The sequence below is a fragment of the Corella eumyota genome, chromosome 4 (genome assembly GCF_963082875.1).
Source record: "Corella eumyota chromosome 4, kaCorEumy4.1, whole genome shotgun sequence".
Classification (NCBI taxonomy): domain Eukaryota; kingdom Metazoa; phylum Chordata; class Ascidiacea; order Phlebobranchia; family Corellidae; genus Corella; species Corella eumyota.
Window position 1 is genome coordinate 5,633,467 of NC_137493.1, and position 17,794 is coordinate 5,651,260.

Genomic DNA, 17,794 nt, shown 5'->3' on the forward strand with positions numbered 1-17,794 from the left:
TTATTTCTGACTGCTGGCATGTTGTAGCAGCCTTAAGTAAGATTTGTAATCCTTGGTTTGACTCCCACTGCTGGCATGTTGTAGCATCCTTTAGTAAAAAATGACATCTTGTGTTTGATTCCAACTGCTAGAATGTTGTAGCATCCTCAAGTAAGATTTGAGATCCTTGGTTTGATTTCCACTGCTGGCATGTTGTATCATTCTTACATAAGACCTGAGAATTAAGATTTGATTTCAAACATGAATTGCAGAAAGTATGCTGACACGACAAAACCCGAAATCGATAAAAAGAGTACCTTTGTTTTGTTCATCCAAAGGTTTTACACAAACTGAACATTAGAGAATATCACCAAGAAGTTCCGAATCCATTTCACCAACTAATATTACTTAAATTTCCAGGTTGAAGATAACAAAAAATAACAATATCTAAGAATCAAGGTAGTGACTCAAATAACCCATTTATAATAATTTTAATATTTTGCGCGCTTCGTAATTAGATAAAGAAATCAATAAACACAAAATACCACTGTTGCTTATTGTGCATAAGCTAACCTTTCATTCACATTAAAAACAATTAAATTTAACAATTTCACATTTGGTGGGAATTATTTTTGTTATCGTTTCTTGATTTCATCAAAACCTAATATTAACTCCTATTTTGATAAGTCTTTTAATCTTAAACTTGTTTTTAAAATCTGTGGTTTGCCTTTGACATGTGATTCGATTATTTGTTTTTCCTTTTGATTAGTTATCTTATGCCTTTCTACAAAGTAGTTGTATTTTGGATTTTGGAATTTTACGTTTTTGATTTACCGTTAATGAAATTTGAATTCGACTTTATAAGAAATTGCCGTATAATATAATTATACAGTGAATTCACCTGCGTGGTTAATTTAAGAATTCCTAACCAGCAGACGAGCAATTAGCTAGTTAAGAAAAACAATTAACTGTCTTTAACTATTCAAAAACCTTCCGATTGGGTCGACCGAGACCGCTACACTACCTACATGTTATTTACAACAAAAAATATTTTTAAGATTTAATCATAATTTTTTAATATTGGAAGGTCGACTTCACAGCCTAAACATAGAAACATTTGTTACTCTGGCCCAATCTTAAGTTGCCTTTGGCAGTTTGGGATATTATAAATGGATAATTGCCAAATAATTAAGCTGATAATTAGGGTACTACATCTTTAAAGCAGTTGGAATCGAACCGAACCCAGGATCATGTTTGCTGATTCATAACAACTTAACACAGCAAATATATTTAATTATTTTTAAATATATTTTTGAAATCTTAATATTTAATAGAATCAAAAAAATCATCAAAAATTAACGTTAATCAATGTGTCGTCACAAACTGAAACAATCGAATTTACAACGTGATTACGAAATCACATAAACATCACGATACAAAAATGAAAAAAAAAATTAAATAAATTTTACGACCACGCTAATATTTCATTATTTTTTAATCAAACTTTATAGTTGAAATAAGATAATCGTTGTGCTACTCAATTAACTTTGGGCCAAACTTTTACATTCTTAACTTTTTAAATTTTTTCTTTGCATATCCTCAAATCATTTTCAGTTGTTTTGATACTACTTTGTTTCCATTCATCATTTGACCAATCAGTAGCTTGTTTGTAAGCTTCGATTGCCTTGGTGTATTTAAAAACCGCTTCGCTGTATCGTGAATTTTGATGATACCACCAACCAATGTTTTGTAAGAAAAGCCCGTAAACTAAATATTTTTGTTTATTCTCGATCATATTCATCAATCTGAGCCCCTCTGTATATGTTTGAAATTCGTCGATATTTGCCAATCTCTCGCAAAACCCGATAAAATTTAAACATTCACTTATTTGGATAACTTTAAGTACCGCGTTTACCCCAGGTAAGTTTTCCACCCTTGATTTAAGTTCATGCATGAGTGGGATCACGTGATGCTGTGTAACACTTTTCATGTTTTGATCTTCCTTTAACATTTCTTGAACTGAATTACTTATTCCCCCAACACACCATCCCATATTCTTAACATCAATGTCCGAGTTGTTTTTATCCTCGAATAAGGAAAATGCGATCGGGTAAAATAAAATGGACTTCAGGTATTTCTTCTGGGCATAAAGATTATCAGCTACAGATTTAACTTCTGATGGAGTTAGCTGAGTTTTGTTTCGAATTATTAAAGTTATTTTAACCCGAATGTCAGAAACCGAATCCAACATATTTGCTGTTATGGAAAACTTGTACAAAGAAACCAAACTCGAAATATTTTGTATTTCTAGATCGTATTTTGATTGCTTCAATGCTTTAACATAGGCTAAGTCAGAATTTTTTTCAATGCTAAGTTTGGCGATTATTTCTATAACATGATTAAATAGTTTTGAAATAGTTTGTTAACTTTTATTACGTTTTTTTGTATTATTTTTAATTAGTTAAATGTAAATAAAAATGCAATTTAAAATTAGATCATAACAGAGTTTTTAAACCTCAAAGTTTACATTGTGACGTAACAAAATTTACTCAGTGAATAAAATTATCAGCATTTTTATAGTAAAAACTTTATTGCCAGTTTTGTGTTTGCATTGTACGTTATTTATAATAAAACAATTTCTGTTACGTCACAATAAAAAAAGTATATTGTTTATTTTAACAAATGTGTTTTTCAAATTTAAAGAATTTTAAAATTAAATTTTAAACACGAACCATCGTAATCCACGATTTCCATAAGTCGTTGTGACGTCATATATACAACTATAAAATAAATTTACAAATAAGGTTTTTATAAAAGCACAGATATCTTTTTATTTAAATATTAACTATTTTAATAATTTATCATTCACACCTTTTTTTTTTTTAAATAGTCACATTTTTTTGTATATATATTTATCGTTATTGTGGGAAGGTCGAGTGCGCGACCTAAACATAAAGTAACATCAGTTACTCCAACCCAGTCTCGAGTTGACTTTGGTAGTTTGAAATATTATAAATTATAACTACATTGCAGCGCCTTACTCAAGGGCGCTACAGCATGAAAGCAGTGGAAATTGAACTCACGACCTCATGTGGTAAGAGCAAGTGTTCTTAACACTACACCACGCTGCCGGTTTATTTACAACTTGGTGTAAGTTTGTTTATTTAGTCAAGTGTGTTGTACTAATAAATATTAAAGTCAGTTGTAAATACAGTTACTTCCCTTCTGCTAAATGTTTAAGACATGAAAGCCATCAGAACTAAAAAATCGAAAATATGTTTATTTTAACACTACACAATTTAAACATTTTACAACTTACCATTTGTTTTAGCTTGTGGACTAGTAAGGCTTAATTGTGACGCTTTAGCAGGTAATGACGTAGGTGATGACGTCACGTTGTCAGGCTGGAAGCCAAGTTGAAGTTTCGGACCTGGAGTTTGGTGGGTCACATGATCTAGGTAAGTAATTATTTTTTTAAAATTATATAATTCATTTTTATATACGATTCAACTACTGACCAGTTGTTTTAATTTTTAAAAGACTCGATTGTGACGTATTAGTAGCTAGTGACGTGGGTGATAAGGTCACGTCGTCGGCTTGAACGCCACGTTCTGGTTCATGAACTTGGGTTTGGTTAGTAACTTGATCTATTATTAATTTTAGTTTATATTCAAGTGATTTACTAAATTATAGTATTTTACATTGAATTAATAAAGTGACGTTGTTACCTATATGTTGAACCTGCCAACCAGTCTCTCTAAAAAAAGAATTTTTAAAAAACTAAATTTTTAAAATGTTTAAATTTAGCTAAAAATGTTTTTTAAAAATAACCTTTGATAGTTTTGAATGTAGGTTCCGCAATAAATAATCTGTCTTGTGTCGTCATTCACCATTGTTACATCATTATTCCCAATTGGTACGTCATCACCCGCCATTGTTATATCATCATCCGCCATTATTACGCAGTTTTAAAAAATAGTAATATATTGAAAAGTTGAATAAGCTTTTTTAAAAAGGTAGACAACATAAATTAAAATATTTATTAGAAATAATTATAAACTAAAATCTTTAAATTACTTATACGATTAACTGAATCTATTTTGTTGGTTAAACTAATTCAACACTACAAGAAAACGAATTTTGTAACTCTACTGTCTTTGCTTTGCAAATCATCATGCAACCTCATGGTAATGATTAAAATATATTTGTTATGTTTGCACATACTTTAATTGAGCTAGCTTGTGAAATAACTTTGTTTGCTTTTAATAAATAACTTGATTTATTCAGTAGGCAAAAATATTCAAAAATTATGTCGTAATTGTATTCTTGTCATATATAAAAAGTAAAAATAATTAAAATAATTAAACAAAGTTTATAAATTCCTAATATAAGATTATATGTAAATAATATGTGTTTAAGATTTCGAGATCATTTAATGTCGCTAGAATAACAAACTTCGGATTATTTTCGTAATAAACAGCATTAGTAAAATATAAATAGGTGAAATGTGTTTTTTTTTTCAATGTCGTCTATAAAATATCATCAATGTATTTTGAAATATCGAAAATATCGTATATAAAAATAATTTGTTTTTTTATGTTTTTCCATCAAGCTTTAAAGTTGTCATCAAAGAGTTTTAGACGCCGACATAGTTTCTTGACCAGTTCGTCCTGCTCAATAACGCCCACTTGCGAATACTAAAACCCAAATTAAAGTTTTCGAAACTAATTATACTACGCTTTTTCGGTACAATTTAAAAAACCTAGTTTTCCATTTTATCATTAACGGTTACGAACGTTGCTTTTGCAAATACTTTTTATATCGCTATTAAAAATGTCCGATTATTTTCAAGACAAATCACTCAACAGTTTGCAAGTTAATTTTTTTATTAATTAACATTAATTTAATAAAATATAGTGTCAAAACAGAGGTAAAGCATTTTTAAACACAGAATATCTGAAACTTGATTATATCAAACGTTTAAAAAGAGTATAATTTACATAATTCCAGCAAGCATAATAGCACAAAAGATAGTTCGAAATATTGCAATCACATTAATAACACACAATTTTCAGTATAATAATTTATCTATGTAATAAAACACAAAACGTTCCCCTTAAGTTAAGCATACAAACCTAGATTAAAGAAATTAACACATGGTTTAATAAAGAAACAAAGAGAAGAATTATTAGAATTATATCTGCATAGAAATATTCATAGAAAACTGTACAATAATTACTTCATTTAGTTTCTGTAGCATAGGTTTAGTACAATTAAGATGATAAATATAAGTAATATTGCTTATTGTTGACTAACTACGCCAATCTACTAAGCAAGCTTCATACTACATTAAAAGAAAAAACTAAACAGCATTTGACATAATTTAAAGTCTAGTAAAAAATCAGTGTTTAAAACTTAAAAATGTAGTGCATTGTTAGTCGATTTAAGTGGAATTATTATGTGGTCTAGTTATTCTTATCATAATTAAAGCAATAAATAAATGAAATATACGATTTTTACAATGACTGAAATTTAAAAAAAATATAAAATATGTAACAACAAGTGTATGGTAAAATATAGCAAAACAGAAAAAACTGATTTTTTTAAAAGAAAAAAAATAGTATTTTAAACAAAATGGAATAAGATAGTGAATTTCATATAGGTCTTGTACAAACTGTGCTAGAAAAATCTATGTAAAAATTTCATCTAAACAGACCAAAATAGATACATAGTCAATCCACAGCACAAGATAATAACCAATCCGCAAGTTAAGAAAATTTTTTCTTTTTTACTTTGCTTTAAACTGGGTGAATGTTGTACTTCTGGAACAACGTCTTTAGTTTGTTTTTGCTTTATTCCGCAAATAAACCTGCCCGTCTTCAATAAACAATCTTTGAAAGAACATTCTATAAAAAAATAAAAGCATTTTAAATAAATAAACACTTTTAAAGATTGATAATAATTTGCTTTTTATTTATAAATTAATGAAAAATCATAGTAAGTAAAATTATATATACAAGTAACAAAAAATATTAAATAAACACATAATCAATTAAATTGAAAATTTAATCATAAAATACATTTGATGATAAATAAATATTACACATTATATTTCGCATCCTGTTTAAATAGGAAATTGCAACTATCATAAAAATTCCAAAAGTATCAATTTTCTAATTATCATTAAATTTTGGCAAAATGTAATAGCGATAAAAATACTGTATGCCATAATTCAGAAGAGTTGAAATAAATATACAAAAATTTACCTTTATTTTCTATAATGTTTGATGACACAGAATTGTCACTACTTGTACTTTGAACTGGTTCATCTGACATTATATTTGTTCCACTAAAAATTTAAAAATTTATTTTAATTTTTTTTATCAGCACCAAAAACCTAAAAAATTAAAATCATTCCAATTTCGCCTAATTTACATATTTAGAAATTTTTACTTTTCTTCTATTCCAGAAGATTTGATTAAATATAACTCAGATTTCTCTACTACAGGCGGAGAATCATTTCGTGTCCAATACGTAAGTCTGGTAATCTGAGATAAAGTAAAAATTAATAAATAATAAACAGGTTCTTCTAAAAATCTAAAAAAAAATTTTTAAGGTTATTAAAACCACACAATTAAAAGTGGGCCTGGAATCTGAGAAAAAATGTTTTAACTTTACTTACATTACTTTCGTCAGGTTTTTTGGTGAATAAACTCACAACAAAAGCAATAATTAGAGTAACAAAAAACAGCAAGGCAGAGTAGTACATGTAATGTACTTTTGATAGGAAGTTAGGTCTTGTGTCTACCTCACCACAACTTGGCGGAGGGTAAATAAAAATAATAACTAAACGAATTATTCCAAGAGTACTGCCAACCAGACCCCCAAAAAAGGCTCCCTAAAAATTAAAAAAGATTCGATAAACAACATTGTTACAAAGTATTCTGAAAAAATAAAGTCCTGATTTAAAGGTAAAGAAAAAGTTTAAAATTATAAAACCATGTTTGGTTTACTGAACTAATAATTTATCCAATAAATTTAAAAAAATGTCATTGTTACTATTAACCTTTAAGATTTGTTTTATATATTCACTATTCAATTTTATGCTTAAACAATAAACCAAAATTTAAAAAGTGTAGTCATAATTTTTTAATTATTTTCACCTTTTCAGTGCATCCAGGCCATAGTATACCGATCATAAAAATAGCAGCAATAGGAGGTGAAATATAATTTGTAATTTCCTGGATGTAGAAAAACAGTTGCCCTCCTTGAAAATGCTTGATAATGGGAACCCACATTATACTGACTACAATCAAGCCAACAATAAACAACCTGTTTAATACAAAAAATCAGCAAATTAACTTTAAGCATGGTGTATTGTTTTATAGCCTTAAACATCAAACCCTTTAAAAAAATTAAACAATTTTTTTCACAATTTTAAAATATAATTTTTTGATTAATGAACTACAATCTAAAATATTTACGTACCTTCCTACTATCATTAGTTCAGTGGAAGAAGCCTGTTTTCTCATTCTTTTCCATAAATCCAGTGTAAAAATTGTACTTGCACTGTTAAATATCGAGTCCAAATCACTCATTAAAGCTGCTATCATAACCGCCATCATAAGACCCCTGGCACCTTAGGTAAAATAAGATTTAAATAAAAAAATTATATAAAATTATCTATCATAGGTGCAATAATACCATTTTATTTTATATGTTAAAATACCAAAATTATGCAATTTAAAGTTGCGAGTTTTTAATATCTAAAAAAATTTTTTTTTAATATATTCAGTGTTTAAAATGATCTGTAAACCTGAAGGTAAAATTCCTAATACAAGTCGAGGAAAGGCCAAATTAGTACAACCAGCTGAACTTCCACATACCTCCATACAATGTTCACCCGGTACACATATCAGGTCATCTAAAAGATTATATATAAATAATAAAAAGTATTCATAAGAAAACACGAAAAAATTTAATAATTTTTATAACACCTAATTTAATTTTTTTTTTTGGAGTTAAAGTGTTATGTTACAGAGTTTTGCAATTTTGTAAGTAATATATATAGCACGTTAGTATGGTTGACAATGAATCACAAATGGGCTTTAGATTCTTTAAAAAATGTCTGTGGTACTTACTATTTAATTTTCAAAAATACTGAAAAATGATTTACATAAAAAACAGGTTACCATGTTTTTTTGTGTGACGTAAAAAGTACCAAATAGTGTAGTAAATGTATACAAGCTAGTAATTTCTCAACATTCTTTTTTTAACAGGGTTTTCCTTTTCTTTTTTTTAATTAATTTTAATTTTTTTTAAAGTTGTTTAACTTGAAAAGTAGGTGAAATTATTTGAAGTTAAAATCATTTTTGTGTTCAGTGACACAAACTTTATTAATTTTTGAGTATAAAAATATCACTAATATAGGACTTTAAGTTTTTTTCCATTTTTAAATTAATTGATCTTTTTTTTAACCCGGAGTATTTGACATTTTTAACAAAATAGTACAACCTAATAAAAAATAATTGTTAGCTACAGGTTAAAAGGCAACATAACACTACCTGTAAAAAGAACCCTGGAAATCATCCCCGGCATGACCATTATGTAAATAGGTAGGATTTTAATAAAGCCTGCCATTAGGGTTCCACCTTGAGCATGAGATAAAGATCTAGCTGCCAGAGCCCTTTGCACAATTACCTGTCAACGAAAAGGCAACAATAATAAACAAGTTAGAAAAGAATATGTTTAAAATCCATTTTACCATATTTTATCTACTTTTACAATTTACCTATAAGTATATACCTAATATAAAAACTTAAAAAATTTAAAAAGGCTTTTACTCAAAGAGGCATAAATGAAAATTGTAAGTTTTTTTTTAATTAAATATTTTTCTATATAGGCTTATTTTTTGTTTTACCTGATCAGTGCACCAATACCAGATTGAAGAAGGAGTTTGGCCGAGAAGAAATCCCAACCAAGGCATTTCAGGATCAGTTATATCCTACAGTAAGACAAATAAAAAATAAAAATCTGTCATTTCATTAAAAATTTTTGACAAGTGGGTTTTAAAAACAAGTAGAATTACATTGCATGAGATTTTAAAATGGCAAGGTAAGAAATAGAAAGTTTTTGGGAAATAAACTACAGAATACCTTAACACACTACATTAAACATTACCTTGAGCATTTTAAAAGACTCTGGATTGGCAACAGGTATGCATGGATCACTCACATTGATGGAGAGATTATACCTCACTTGAGCCAAAGTCACATTGGGTTTGGTGAGCATATATTTTTCCTTCATCCCATAATAACCTCCTACTTGCATAAAACCTAAACACAAAAACATAATGGTTATGGTAATTTTTTTATGGTACCATTTATAAGATTGCTTTTTTAAAACCATTTTTTGATAAAGTATAAAAAAAATTTTTGTTATGTTGTTAATTAATTTAGTAATTCTTTTAATATAAACATAACATGATATTACTTTTCACAAGCAACAAAACAAAAAATTTTTGAATCATGCCAAAACGGATAATTAAGGAAGTGGAATATTATATTATTTATTGCAAGTTCCTGGCTTTAGTCATTATTTAAACAAAAATAATAAAAAATGTAAACTTTTAAAAAAAAAAATTCCAGAAGCAATAAAAAAGAATTCTTAAAATTTATTAAGTAACTAAGTAAACAAGACATAACATAATTTCCTCAAGAAAAGGATATAATAAACAAAATTTCTTAAAATGTATTAATTTGTCACACATTAACTAATTAAGAAACGCCATTTTAAAAAAACATCTAAAATATAAAATTAATGCAAATTTAAACAGAAACTAAAATTAAAAAATATCTTTTATTTCAAGAATTTACTTTTAAAATTACTGATCAAATAAAAATCAAATAAATTTATTCGTAGTTACCTGAAATTGTAAGAAAGACTGCCCCTCCAACCATTAACACAGCTTGAAGTGAATCAGTATACATAACAACAGTCAATCCACCTATACAAAACAAAAAAATATATTTAAAAAAAATATATTTTATATTATATATATAGTTAAATTACCACATTGGTTTAGATACTGTTTATTTAACATTTCATAACATACCTTGTTTTATTTTTACCAAACCTTGGTTTAATAAATAATTAATAACCAAAATTTTTTTTCAGGAAGTTTGAAACAAAACATTGCCAAAACTGTGTTTAATATGCTGTGAATTACACTAATAGAAATTTAAAACTAGCTTGTTCAATTTGAACACCTTTGACATGACACATTAAATATCAAAACATTAAAGGAATTAAAAAACAAAATTTTCATTGACCTGTAACAGTAAGAATTCCAGTTAAACACACAAGAATGGTGACAGATGTAAACAATGGCCAACCAAGTGCTTGTTCTATAAATAGTGCACCTGAATATAAGTTGACCTAAAAAAATATTTACATTTGTGATACATACTTTTTAATAAAATTAAAATATATTTTATGCAAGTATTAAAATTTATATTCTAACATAGCAGCAATGCTATGTAAACAAAATTTGCACACTGTTATTAGGCAAATCACGTTTAGTTATCACATCATTAAACTACTTGGCAAGTCGCCAAACAAACTTTTGTGATGAAACACGTTTTAATGTTGACATAGGAAGTGTAATCTAGTATCATAATATTGACAAATATAAGCTTGGTACACAGTCCAAAGTTCAATCATTTTAATGGTGGTTCTCACCGAAATTTTAGTGAAGCAATAAAGAAGCAAAGTCAATGTTGCCAGATAGATCCTCAACCTTTGCCCGCCAAATCTTTTGCCTAAATATTCTGGCATTGTGCATACCTAAAACAAAACACAGTTTAAATAGAAAAAAAAACAAACATAATTTTATTGTCAACTAACAGTTAAACTGCTGTTTTAAAATAGTCATTTTACAACTTAATTACCAAATAATTTATGGCTTATGGTTACAGCACAAGTACTTAATTCAACGACAAAATAAAGGATTAGGCTATTCTAAATTGAAAAATATTACTTGCAAATTTCATATCAAGTTTAACCAATATTTATTTACCCCGGATGCAATATAAACAGGGATAAACACCCAACCAAGTAGTTGAAGAAGAAGAAGAGCATTCAGCTCCCAGGCCCCAACTCCAACCCCTCCCGATGCCCCAGACCCAGCTAACCCCACAAAATGTTCGCTTCCGATATTGCTTACAAATAATGAAGCTCCTACCTAAAAAAAACTTTGTATTTTAAATTTCATAATTTTTTTTTATAAAAAAATTTAAGTTTCTTAGATCTTCAATTTTATTTAAAATTTTGTTAATTAATGTTCACTAAATTACCAGGAAAAAATTCATGTTTCTCCCAGCTAAAAAATAACCCTGAACTGTATCTCTTTTAGAAATACAACTTGCCTGTAAAATAAATGTTTTTAAATATTAAATATATATAAGAAACAAACTAAACATCAATAAGAATAAGCAAGTGATTTGATATTTAGCAAAAGTAAAAAAATAAAAAATATGAAAAAAAAATTCAAAAATGAATTTATTACAACTAAATTTTAAATTTAGTGATCCAAACTTCATATTTACCACAATCCCAATGACGATAATTAAAACAAAATACGTTAAAACAACGCACAGGTCTGCAACATCCAGGGAATGGGCTCCATGAATTATCTCCCCGCTCATTTTTAATATTAGGTTAAAATATTAAAATACTAAACTTTACACGAAAGAACCTACAGACTTATCAAATATATAAACTAATAAACGAACATTCTTAAACGCTTTAATTCAAGTAAAAAGAAATTGAACCACGCCTGTAAAAGCGTGCGTTGCGCCATAAATAAATCACGATAGACATAAACCATGGTCCATGAATATAACGCACTATCATCTGATCATACCGCATACAGTTTAAGTAAACCCGCCACTGGTATGACGACGTTTCACAAACTACGACGCCGAAATTTTTCGACAAGAATTCTGACTGTTTATGGCAGGTGGAGATTGGCGTAGTGCCACGATTAAATAGGTATAGAGTTCTGTCGCGCTTGCTTTATTTCAACTAACTGGCTTAACTTCTGTTGTTACTTTGTTGATATAGTTTTTTTACGTAAAATTTTTAATGGAATTTTTTTGTTATAATTTTTGTAGCCTGCCTTTAATGAAAAAGTAAGTAAAGTACTGAAGTTATATAAAGCACAAAGATACAGCCCTACCTAATACAGCTGTCCCATGTTTTTATTTTACATTAAAAATAAAAGATATGGATCATTATAACTATAACGATTTCGGTAGTAGTAACTCAAATGGGTATTACGCACATCAAGGTCGTAATGTCCATCAGGATTTTAAATATGGACAAAATTTCTATAAACAGCCTCAAAGTCAACAACTACAATATTCAGTTGGCTCTGTGCAAAAAAGAACTCAAATAAGCAATTCAGATCATAGATATTGGTAAATAGATTGATATAAAATGTAAAAAAAAATTATATTATTGGCTTGAATAATTTTTTAATATTTTTCAGGAAAAACTTTAACCAACAACATACAAACTCTAACCCACCACAAAATGCAAAGCGGTCTAAACGAAGAAACAAAAAACAAAGACTACGAATCCGACAGGAAAAACAACAGCAAGCCAAAAAACAGAGACAACAGGCCAACAGACAGCAACAACAACATGCAAGATCACATTCCAGCGTTATTGTAATCAGCTCTGATAATGAAAGTGTTCATGTTATTGAAGACGATATAAAAAGCCAAAGTTTTAATCCTGAAACCGAACATTCTTCCTCGGTTGTTGTTGTCTCAGATGAAAATGAGACGCAGGATAGAGACACCCCTAAAGATAAACTTATTAAAAGAGACTTCTCTACAAGATATTTTAATTCAAATGCACCTAAAGATAATGCCTCAAGTTCAAGTTCAAGTGCTACTTCTTCATCTTCCTTACCACCCCCAACTCAATCTACTTCGAAAAACACTAGCCCAAATTTTATCAAAACTATAGTAAATATTGTTTTGGTTTTATACTTTATATAAAATAGTTATAACATTTAATAAGTAAATAAAGAATATCTTCAAAAAAATTACCTTCAAATCGAATTTATGTTCATACATTTAATTGTACATAAAGATTATGTAATGTGATTTTAATATTTTGTTTAAAGGAAGTAAACTCTAATAAAAGGAAGAGTCAAGGAGATGCTAACAACAATTATGAAGACACTGTGACACCAAAAAGGGCAAGATATTTTTCTGAAAATGAATCAAAGGAATTTTGTGCAAATGATAAGGTAACACTGGTTTGGTTTTCCCAAGTTTAGCGTACTTACTTATTTTATTTAAAACTAAATAATTTTATTTTACAATAAATTTTAACAAATTATATTTGTTGTATAGTTTTCCAAGCAAATTGCAACATTTTTTAAGGAAAATCAACAACAGCCTGAATTTTTAGAGAAAAAAAGAAATATGGTTGCTGTAAGTTGAGAAAATTTTTTTAAATTTAAAATTTAACCTTATTTACAAACACCTTTTTTACATTTAAGGCTTTAGAAAAAGCGATATGTCAAATCACCTCACAGAAAGCAAGGCTCTACATTGTTGGTTCTTCAGTTAATGGGTTTGGCCGATTAACAAGTGACTCTGATTTATGTCTTGTTCTTGATGAAACCACTGACAAAATTGTAAGTTAATAGGCTAGTTTTAAAGTTATAGAGCCAAGCATAATAAATTGCAATATACTGTTGTTATATTTATACTAAAAAGTAGTCTTTTGCATTGTGTTTTGACTTAAAATTTTTTTTAGGGGCGCAGAATAGTCTTAAATTATTTGAAGGAAATTCAAAGGTTGCTTTGGAAAACCCCATTTGCTAAAAACATTTCTCTTATTCCCGCAAGGGTAAGCAACTGTTATAAAAATAAAATTTAATTTGTTTTCATGGACAAATTCTCTTTTCAGGTTGCCATTTTAAAGTTTTACGATAATTATGGAAAGATAGATTGTGATCTAAATGTTAACAATGTTGTTGGACTTCGCAATACTTACTTGTTACTGGCATATTCTATGCAAGATCCCAGGTAATAAACCCAGACTACTTTTTTTTCAATGAAGGTATTTAGACAATAGCTTTTTATTAGGGATGGGCTGAAATCCAAATTACTCGGATTCGACGAGCCCTAGTATTTTGTCGCGATACTCGGCCGAGTCCGAGTACTCGGTTATGACGTCAATTCAACGTATATAACTGTTCACGAGAATCTTTCCCGCATAATTTTAAAACTGCAAAATTTGCCAAAAAACACGTATTTATGGATTATAAAAGGTTTAACGTTGGCAAAACTACTTACCGCTGATAGCAATATCATTTTAAGTCCAAACGAAAATGTTTAAGTCTCAAATTTATTATGCGTAAAATTTAGTAAAAAAAGTGTAGTAAAAAGTGTATTAGTTGCGCAATTGTTGCTTAAATAACGTAATATAATTGAGAGTAGATTATAAATTATTAGAAAAAGGCAAACCTCGTGTTTTTTTATGTTTAGTAAATCGTATACAATCCTAAATGACAAATTATTACTCGGCGTCCGAGTACTAAAAAATGCTCGACGAGCACCAGTATTAAAATATGCTTAATACTCGGGCCGAGTACTCGGACTCGGATTCGATTGGCCCATCCCTACTTTTTATATTTATATATTTTATTTTAAAGGGTTCAACCATTGGGATTATGTATTAAAGAGTGGGCACACCAAAGTGGTATTAATGATGCATCCGAAGGCACTCTCAGTAGTTATACAATTATACTTATGGTCATAAGTTATCTTCAGGTACATACAAATACTGTTAAAAAATAAACAACAGACTGTCAGTGTCAAGCAGGTACATAAAATTACATACATTTTTTCTGTTATTTACAGTGTGGAACAACCCCTCCTGTACTTCCCAGCTTACAGTTACTGTATCCTCAAAATTTCTCCTCCCAAAAACCACTAAGTAGATGTGAGCAGGCTGCCCGCTCAGTACCCACATATAAATCAAAAAACCTTTCCTCTCATAGAGACCTTTTAGTGGGCTTTTTCCGTTATTTTGCAACAGAATTTGATTTTAAAAATCAAGTCATGTCCATAAGACTGGGAAAGGTAAATATTACAAACTATTAAACAGCATTTAAAAAAAAGGTGAATGCTTTTTAAATGAATAAACAAATTTTTACTATTTATAGAATATTCAGCTTAGCCCCTTTTCAAATAGAAGAGATATGACTGAAAAGCCAATTAAAGTTGAAGAACCATTTGACCTTTCTAATGTTGCAAGGGCAGTAGGCTTTAAGAGCAATTTGATATTTAGTAAATTTAGGTAAGTGATTTAAAAATTATTTTATTGCAAAGGTGGGGTTTATATAGTAAAGTAGTTAATCTCTGTTTAAGTTTTTAATTTATGATATATACTTGTAAATTGAAATAGGAAATAATAATAAAAATGTTTTGATTTTAAATTATGTTCAACAATAGCTAACACTCTTATTTTTTTATGTAGGAATGCATATAATGCATTACTTGCCACACATTGTGACCTGCGAAGCATCTTAAAATTAAAAACTAATAACTCTACAGATGAATGCTTTACTATTGATTAATTCTACAATTTTACTTTGTTTTACTTTTGTTAAATGATCATTCATATATACAAATAAAATTTAACTAGCATTCTTTTTTTCTTTTTTAAAAAAAATTGTTTAAATTTCTTTTAAATTAGTTTTGTTGCTTACTAGTAGAATTGATTTGGCAATTTCTTGTTGTTTTATTCAACCACAATTTTTTTTATTACCAAATAAATATGAATTTCCTTAATGTATTATTTTTGCAAGACAATATTATTTCCGTAGTCAGATTAAGGAACATAATATATTTATGGTTTACTTACTGTGGTTGTTTTTTTACCTTAGTTATAGAAAATCATCAATGTCTGTTTGGCAACTTTATTTTCTTTAATTGCTATTTTCTTCTACAAGTACCCTTATTGCATTGGTTTTAATGTAGTGTGATTGTGTTTAAATTGTCAAAAAAACTCAACTCATTAAATTTTAAGTTCTTACTTTCTATAGGCTAGTGATCTTTATAACTTAAACACCCAACTGATCTAAAAAAAACATCAGCAATATTAAGTGTGTTAAAATATTATTCTTGACCAAATAAATTTTTATGTCTTTATTACAGATTTCAAATAAAAATTTTCAGAATTCAAAACCTTTTAAACTGTAAGTATTTTATAAGTGTTTTGATTTATTAATTAATTAAAACCAAAAAATAATTTATGGCCCTTTAGATGCGTCCCAAGGATCATCTGCAAAAGTGTGGTTGACAATTTCCTTTCTTCTTTTAAACTTTGCATTCAAACCCTCTTCTTCAAAATGGCTGTAATACCGATGTACCTTTAAATCGTCACCAGGAAAGTATTCAGGGTATTGCTTCTTTGCTCTTGGGAGAAAGCTCTTGTAGTAATGTCCGAGTGTATACAAAACAAACATGGACCCAAAGAAGGAGAGCAAGACCCTCCACATTTGAGGGCGATCATAAATCAAAGGGGTCTTATCCAGGGCATAAGGGTTATACATTTCTATGTCGTAAAAAATTGGCTCACCATAGTTGCAGCGATGAAATGGATCATCCCAATCGTAATGAGGATCTCTTTGAAGAGAACTTTCAACTGGGAGATCGGGGTAATCTCCTATGTTGTAATCCTTGGAATTCATTGGGACATAATCCTCTGGTCTAAGGTTATATTTTGCTGCAAGTTGGGCTCTTTTTTCCGGTGTTAAAGGAACAGCGTTGTCAAGAGGAGCTACTTGTTGTTCAGGGGTTAAATGATATTCTTCATAACCCTCAGGAATTGAACCATCTGCATAATTTCTGGTTGAAGCAATGACAACAGGTAAAAGTTTGTTAGATTGCTTTGTGTGAGACCAATAGCGGTTTAACAGCCTCCCGCCGCATCGCAACATAATCAAATTTCAAAATAACTAAAAAAATTAATGAAGTTAATTCTAATGCCAACGATGTGTTGAAAGTTGGTGAGACCGGTTAACCGAAGCTTTAATAAATGGTCGTTCGTTTTACCAAAAATTTAACCTTACTAATCATTAAGTTAAAAACAGTTATAAAAATTTTATAAACAAAAACATAAGTTGATATATTAATATTACATCTAGACGAACATTGGTTTAAATACGTAATTAGCGGTTAAGAATTACTTAGTCGGTATCCACCTTTAGGGGTAAACAATAAATAATATGGCTAATTTAAAAACTAAACAATTTTATATAATAAATAAACATGAAGACATGACACAAACAAAACTTGAATATTTAAATACTTTTGCTCAAGCTTTAAATGTAACCTTACATAACAAGCTTGAGAAATATACCTTGACAATCTGACAATATTTTTCCAGTTTGCAACACGCAACAAGAGTTGTATCTTACAACTTATTGCAATTTTATTGCGGTAACTATTAAAAATAAATTTTATAAAATAAGATTAGTATTTAGGGATATTACTATTACAAAAATTAAAACATCAAAAATTATTTTTATTGTCAAATATTTGTTCAATGCTTACACGATAGTTTTGCCAAAAAATGTAGTTGTTAACACGGCTAACTTTTTCGTTTACTAAACAAAATTTTCAAATAAACGATTGAATTTTAAAATCAATTTAATATATTTTATATTTTATAAAGAAAAACCGTTATTGTGTGATATAATCGCTTGGTACATACGATTTCTTGT

At 28.5% G+C, this 17,794-nt stretch overlaps 3 protein-coding genes across 3 annotated transcripts; 1 reads left to right on the forward strand and 2 right to left on the reverse strand.

The window, feature by feature from the left end:
* Window positions 1-4,914: 4,914 nt before the first annotated feature.
* LOC145751279 (sodium/myo-inositol cotransporter-like) lies at window positions 4,915-11,783 on the reverse strand. The gene is made up of 16 exons (XM_082567389.1): window positions 11,586-11,783; window positions 11,334-11,405; window positions 11,057-11,221; window positions 10,720-10,824; window positions 10,311-10,416; window positions 9,905-9,985; window positions 9,160-9,314; window positions 8,900-8,983; window positions 8,544-8,679; window positions 7,796-7,903; window positions 7,468-7,618; window positions 7,143-7,311; window positions 6,662-6,877; window positions 6,433-6,527; window positions 6,246-6,328; window positions 4,915-5,885 (listed from the first exon to the last, which is right to left on the reverse strand). Exons 1-16 carry the CDS (start codon window positions 11,682-11,684, stop codon window positions 5,686-5,688), a joined length of 2,025 nt encoding a protein of 674 aa, XP_082423515.1. The 5' UTR covers window positions 11,685-11,783; the 3' UTR covers window positions 4,915-5,685.
* Window positions 11,784-12,107: 324 nt separating this feature from the next.
* LOC145750017 (poly(A) RNA polymerase GLD2-like) lies at window positions 12,108-15,890 on the forward strand. Its single transcript, XM_082565924.1, has 11 exons — window positions 12,108-12,458; window positions 12,530-13,013; window positions 13,175-13,300; window positions 13,407-13,487; window positions 13,556-13,693; window positions 13,816-13,908; window positions 13,969-14,087; window positions 14,717-14,834; window positions 14,925-15,146; window positions 15,230-15,363; window positions 15,544-15,890. Exons 1-11 carry the CDS (start codon window positions 12,265-12,267, stop codon window positions 15,641-15,643), a joined length of 1,809 nt encoding a protein of 602 aa, XP_082422050.1. The 5' UTR covers window positions 12,108-12,264; the 3' UTR covers window positions 15,644-15,890.
* A 277-nt stretch (window positions 15,891-16,167) lies between these two features.
* LOC145750355 (NADH dehydrogenase [ubiquinone] 1 beta subcomplex subunit 8, mitochondrial-like) lies at window positions 16,168-17,514 on the reverse strand. The gene is made up of 2 exons (XM_082566372.1): window positions 17,431-17,514; window positions 16,168-17,026 (listed from the first exon to the last, which is right to left on the reverse strand). Exon 2 carries the CDS (start codon window positions 17,006-17,008, stop codon window positions 16,319-16,321), a length of 690 nt encoding a protein of 229 aa, XP_082422498.1. The 5' UTR covers window positions 17,009-17,026; window positions 17,431-17,514; the 3' UTR covers window positions 16,168-16,318.
* Window positions 17,515-17,794: the final 280 nt, after the last annotated feature.